Source organism: Gavialis gangeticus, unplaced genomic scaffold (assembly GCF_001723915.1).
Source record: "Gavialis gangeticus isolate Ggan-Ray unplaced genomic scaffold, GavGan_comp1, whole genome shotgun sequence".
Classification (NCBI taxonomy): Eukaryota; Metazoa; Chordata; order Crocodylia; family Gavialidae; genus Gavialis; species Gavialis gangeticus.
The window spans coordinates 31465469-31471665 of NW_017729030.1; the positions used below are offsets into that span (position 1 = coordinate 31465469).

General features: G+C 41.4%; 1 protein-coding gene across 1 annotated transcript in view; it reads left to right on the plus strand.

Annotated features, from left to right (window-relative positions):
- The window catches only part of LARP1B (La ribonucleoprotein domain family member 1B), an 86665-nt gene that overhangs the window by 66287 nt on the left and 14181 nt on the right, over window positions 1–6197 (plus strand). Inside the window, exons 14-15 of the mRNA XM_019521828.1 lie at window positions 4458–4666; window positions 5112–5218. Of these exons, the coding sequence (XP_019377373.1) occupies window positions 4458–4666; window positions 5112–5218 (316 nt within the window). The remainder of the gene's footprint in view (window positions 1–4457; window positions 4667–5111; window positions 5219–6197) is intronic.

Here is a 6197-nt window from a genome sequence, read left to right on the forward strand (position 1 = left end):
CCAACCTGGCACCAGCTGTAGCAGAGTATAGCATCGTGGGGTGCAGCCCTCCCTCCTAGGCTCCCAGTGGTGGCAGGATAGGATCAATTGGCAGGGCTGAATATGGCCCGTGGGCTGTATTTTGCCCACCCGTGGCTTATACAGTATATTAAATAGGGTGCATCTTGTGTTGTAAATACTTATGTTCACAATAGCCAGTTTAAAGCAGTTTGTTAATTTTTAGTTAATTAACAAGTTCCTTAAAGCAGTACTGTAGTGTTACTAAAATGTCCTTTGTTCTACTAATTTTTCCATGAAATTGATACAGAAACTTATAAAATGTAAAAATCAGAGAATGGTGTGTTGGGCCTAGTAGTAAATATTTCAACATATACACGTAGATTTTTGGTATGTATTTATCCACTTTGAACAGATGATCAGCCTAAGTTCTAGTGTTTTTTCTGACTGAGGGGGGATGGTTTTAGTTATATTTGGTTCTGCTTCCATGTAGGTGTTGAACAAGATCTTGTCCCACAGCTCTGTTTCTCTTAATCTTTGATTTCTGTGTAAGGGCTTCTTTACACATGCAGGTAAAGACATGATGGGATCTAATGTGCAATGCTCACATTCGCACCTCCTGCCATGTCACACGTGCATGCCAGGAAGTGTGATTGTGGGGCCACGCATTAGTTCTCATCATGCCTTATTGCCAGTGCAGAGGGAGCCTGACCTTGAGCTGCTCCTGCTCCAGTAAGAAACAAGCTTCTGTAGTTGAGAGTCCTTTCAGATCTCTTAGTCCCCCTCTACATATTACAGTTTGTTAGCAAATAAAAACCTAGGATTCTGGGCTAGCCCAGGGATTGACACGACACCTCGTTTGAGCGACAGAAAGGCTTTATATACTCCAAGTATTCAAAATCAAGTCAAGTGAGCCCAAACCAAATCAAAGTCCAGTAATTAGCTGTAAGGGGATGATTTCTCGCCAAACGGGTGACGAAGAGGCAGTCTGTTTCTCTTCAACTTCTTGAGTAAGTCGGGCACTTCAGCAACTGGTGTCAGAGATTTCTCACTCTTGAAGCATGCACGCTGTTTGCTGTTTTACCACCTTTTTATACCCTTAGTTTAGCATCTTCAGAGCATTCTTTTAGTTCTGTAAATTAATAGAGTCCCAAGCAGTAATTGACAGGAAAAACCTGCTCATTACTGGTTATCAGAAATTTCTAATTTGAATGAGTTACCTTCTTCAGTGACAAGAGCTTTATCCAGTTTAGAACATATTAAGAAACTGATTAACAACCAAGAAAAACATGCATGTCCTTGGACTAAATCAGGAGGAGATATTTATTGCATATGAAGAATGTCTCTTCCTACATACAAACACAAGTTAACCGCAAAAGGAATATTTACTGTACTAATTAATCAAGGATAGACATTTCACATGGTTACACACCAGACAACTATGAGCCTGCCTGAAATCATCCTGAATATAGCAAGATAAGCTGAAAGAGATACTTCATTATTCCTTCGCAGATGGCGTAGCCATGAACTCTCATCCTCTTGCATTATGGAGCTAGCATCAGTATTCTGTATTTTAACTTCTGTGAGTAGGCCCAAGCTTAGCATGACTTTCAGAGTCATTAAGTTACTGTGCAATTAACTGGGATCAGCTACCTGTACAAAGTACCTATCGTGCCATAAAAAGGTCCAACCAGCTATAAAGCTAGACCTCAAAACTATGTTCTAGCTTTATAGTACCATACACAGCTGAGGCTGGGAGTCCCACAGTTGAGAGGATTCTCAGGCCCAGCAGCTGCAGACTCTGGGTCTTGGCAGCCATGGGACACTGCTGTAGTCTCCCAGCCACGGGAGTGCTCTGCTGGGATCTCCCAGTCCTGGGGGTGCATGGAATGCCCTCCACAGCTGGGAGATTGTAGTGGTCTCCCAGCTGTGGGGGTGCCCCATGTACCCTCTGGGCTGAAAAATCACAGCAGCACCCTGTGACTGCCAGGACCCCAAGTCCATAGCTGCTGGCGCTGGGAGTCTTGTCAGGTGGTGGAGTTCCCTGCCACAGAGGCACATGCTGTCACACATGCAAATTGAAGCTGGATAGCAACCAGCTATGAAGTTAGAACACATTTTCGAGGTCTGGCTTTATACCTGGTTAGACCTTTTTATGGCTTGATAGATGCTTTGAGCTGGTCTCAATTGTGCAATTAATCAGTTAATTGCATAGTAACTGTAACACGTAGAGGGGGCCTAAGAGGTCTGTAGGTACCCTAGCTGCCTCTGGACAAAATTAGACTTTGAGAAATATTGTCACAAGTTTCTAATTGACTTCAGTACCAGACCGCTGCTTTCAAGAGCCTTGACATCGTATTGAAAGTTGATTGAATAGGTTATGCAATTTTAAAGTAAATCAGGCTTTTAGGCTGTATTAGTACTGTCTGGGTCTGACCTCGCAGCCAGTTTCCCACCCATCTGACTGTTGAATTGTTGAGCCTATAGTCCCCTAGTTTTACCTTGAGAGCTTCATGGGACACCAAGTCAAAGGCCTTCCTAAAGTCCAAGTAAATTATATCAACCTCATCTCCCTTATCCAGGTGGCGAGTAACCTGGTCACAGGAGGAAATGAGGTTAGTTAGATATAACCAACCCGCAACAAAACTGTGCTGGTTGTCGTTCAGAATTTTGCCTTCTACTAGCTTATCACATATGGACTCCTTGAGAAATTGTTCAAGGATTTTTCCTGGGTTTAAAGTCAGGCTGATTGGCCTGTAGTTTCCTGGGTCCTCTTTCCTCCCCTTCTTGAAGATGGGTACAACATTGGCTCTCTTCCAGTCTTCTGGGACCTCTCCTAAGCACCACGATTCTCAAAGAGAGACCAGTGGTCCTGCAATGACTTCGGCTAGTTTGTTCAGCACTCTCAGATGGAGTTAATCTGGTCCTGGTGATTTATAGATATCCAGCCTCTCTAGCTGGTCTTACCAGCTTTACATGGACTGTTGGTAGGTGATCATCCCTACTGTAACTGTTCTGTGTCATATTTGCAGTCGACAGGCTATCAGTCTTAGCCTGGTGGAATACAGATGCGAAGTACTCATTCAGGCATTCAGTTTCTCCTTGGTGTTGGTGATCATGTGTCCAGATGCACTGGTTCCATGTTTCCACTGGTTTTCCTCTTGTTATCTATGTACCTATAGAAGGACGACTTATTGCCCTTGATTTTGGTTGCTAATCTGAATTCGGTCACTGTCTTTCCTTTTCTAATCTTCCCCCAACAGGTATGGTAGTGAGTTGAAGTGAGGTTGTTGCCTTGATAATCTAGGAAATAAATGAGGCAAGAATTCTGGTGGGCAATATCTTATTGGACCAACTTCATAGTTAGGATTATCATAGATGAGCTTTTGGGTATCACAGTACCCTTCCTCAAGTCTCACCTGGGATAGACATAGATGAGCTCTCAGATAGCTCAACCATGCAGTAGGTTCAATAAAAGATATACAGCCTTTAGGCATTTTAAACAATTTTTCTTTTATTTAGAACAATGGTTTTCATCCTTTTTACGCTTGAGGCATCCCTCCTTAGACTCAGGACACATTTTGAAAAATGGCAGCTCTTGGCTTTCACTCATTTTTTGACTATGGAAAAATAATAGAGCAATTCTTCTGTTGCAACAGGTCAAAAACCCTTTGACACTATAGATCCTTATTTGAAATCTCTGGGTTTATCTTGTGAATCATGCATGCTTAGCAGTGCTAATATTGAGTGGCACCCTAAAGAATCCCTTGACACACTGGTTGAGAATCACTGATTTAAAACTATCATCATGTTGCCATCTAGTGGTTGCAATTTAAACAATACTGGACCAGTTTCTGAATGATATATGTACATGCCAAAAAAGGCAGACTGGCATCTACTGGGGCTCTTAGAAGAACTTTTACCTATTAGATACCTCTGTGAAATAAATATTGTTCAATCTAATAAAAGGAAAAATATATGCATACATAGTCTTTCAGCATGTTACATAAGCAGTAATGGTCAGGTGTGGGGAATAACTGGCGATGTTTTGGTTTGGTTACCTGAACTATTTTGAATAAAGTGGAGGTAGTTGTGTGGACAAAAGGTTACAGTGATTAAGGTGCAAGAGATTTTCAAGGAGGTGTTAATTCAGCAAAGAGAAGTTTTGTGCTGTAAAAGTTGGGAGTTTTACACTTTTCCATGCATCACTTTTCAACCACAAAATGCATGTCTTGATGAACAGAAGATTCTTATAAATGAAAGTGGATAAATTGGATGCATGTGGAGTAAGATACCAAGAACTATAGGCTTCATAAATAAATCTCCCTCTTCTCATCTGTTAATTTAATATTTTTTGGGAAAAATGTGCCTGAAGCTTAGTAGTTATTTTGCAAAATAGAAATAAATTTTAAGATCTCCCTTGCATCTTAATAATTTTAGTATTTTTTTTCTGCTTACAGATTTAACAGATGAACTGTCTTGTAAACTGTTTGTTGTAGAAGTACCTCCAACCGCAGTGGCTCGTTCACTGCCAACAGCGGTCCCAGAATCTCCAAGAGTTCATCCTGCTAGAACACCCAAAACGCCTCGGACCCCACGGCTCCAAGATCCTAACAAAACGCCAAGATTCTATCCTGTGGTTAAGGAAGCAAAATCCATTGATGTAAAGGTCAAGAGAAAAACTTTGTGTATAAAGCTTTGTCCTGAATAACCATGTCCTAATACAATGCAACAGCATTGTTAGTTAATTTAACTATTTTATTTACAAGAATTAATGGCTTAACTACTACGTATAAAAAATTGTCTTACGGGTGTTTTCTTTTGTCCAAAATATTGCATCCTTGAGGTTGTTAAAAATCCACAATGGAAAGTAATATATCTAAAGATAATGAATTTGTTAGTTAAGACCAGGTTCTTGACTTCTGAAGCTGTTGCCCTATGATTTTCTAGGACTTTTAATATGCTATATACAATATACACAATTTGATAAACTTTTGTTTTGGTTGAAGATAAAAGTATTCCTGAAAGTATTTTGTGAAATTTTAGTTTCAGTAAAATGAATGTATTCATACCAAGGAAAAATAGTAGCGTTTTATTTTTTTATTTTTTTTCAGACTCTGAGGAAAAGGAAAACACGACATAGTACAAACCCTCCATTAGAAAGCCATGTTGGTTGGGTAATGGATTCCAGAGACCACAGGACAAGGACCTCTTCTGTGAGGTAGTAATTCTTGTCATGGAATGATTTGCTGTGATACCTTTCAGTTCACAGAGTCAACAGAAAAATTATGGTGGAAAGTGTAAGAATTTGCAAATATATTTTCTACTGAAGAGACAGAAGAGTAGAGGACATCAGGAAAATGGGAAAAGGGAAAGGGGTTATACTAGAAAAAGTGAAAATAAAAGAACGCAGAATAGCAAGGAGGAGACAGAAGAGAGAATACAACACGTTGTTAAATGATAGAAGTAAACTGGTTTACTTGTTTACTTGTCAACTTCCAGTGACAATTGATGAAACTCTCAATCAAAGAAACCAAGTTTACAATAATTCAACCTAAATGTTATGCATCCTGAATCAGAGCGATTGTATTAGCTGCAAGTTATAATGAAGATAAATAAGTATTAAAATTAATGTTGCATAGAATAATTTCATCTACTTTATTAAATTCAATTATTTTTATGTAGAGGTGCACCGATATGTTGGTCTGATATCAGATCAGTACCAATATAAAGAAAATTTGCTGCATCAGATATCGGCTCGATGGGGCTGATAATTTGGCCGATAAATGCTTGTGCTGCACACAGCACTGGAAGGATGCTGCATCCACCCCAAATTTTGCTGCAGCTCAGCTCCCAGTGCTGCCCTGGAACTTCCAGATATGTGGGTGGAGGCAGGGCTGCGGCTGGCAGTGGTGGCGCTGGGAGCGGAGTGGCGGTGAAATTTGGGGTGGATGCAGTATCCTCCCAGCACCGCTGGTGCCTGCTCTGAGCCCAGCCCTCACCAAGGAGAGCCCCACACAGCCCCAGCTGCAGCCTGCCCCATGCAGATCTGGGGAACACGCCCTCCTGTAGTACAAGTAATGGTGGGAGCTGCCTCTTCCCCCCACCCCCTCAAGAGCTGTGGCTCCAGCCCTCTCCCTGCCTCACCTGGGCAGTGCCTGCCCCTGCCCCTTCCCTCACTGTGGGGGGGGGGGGGCCTT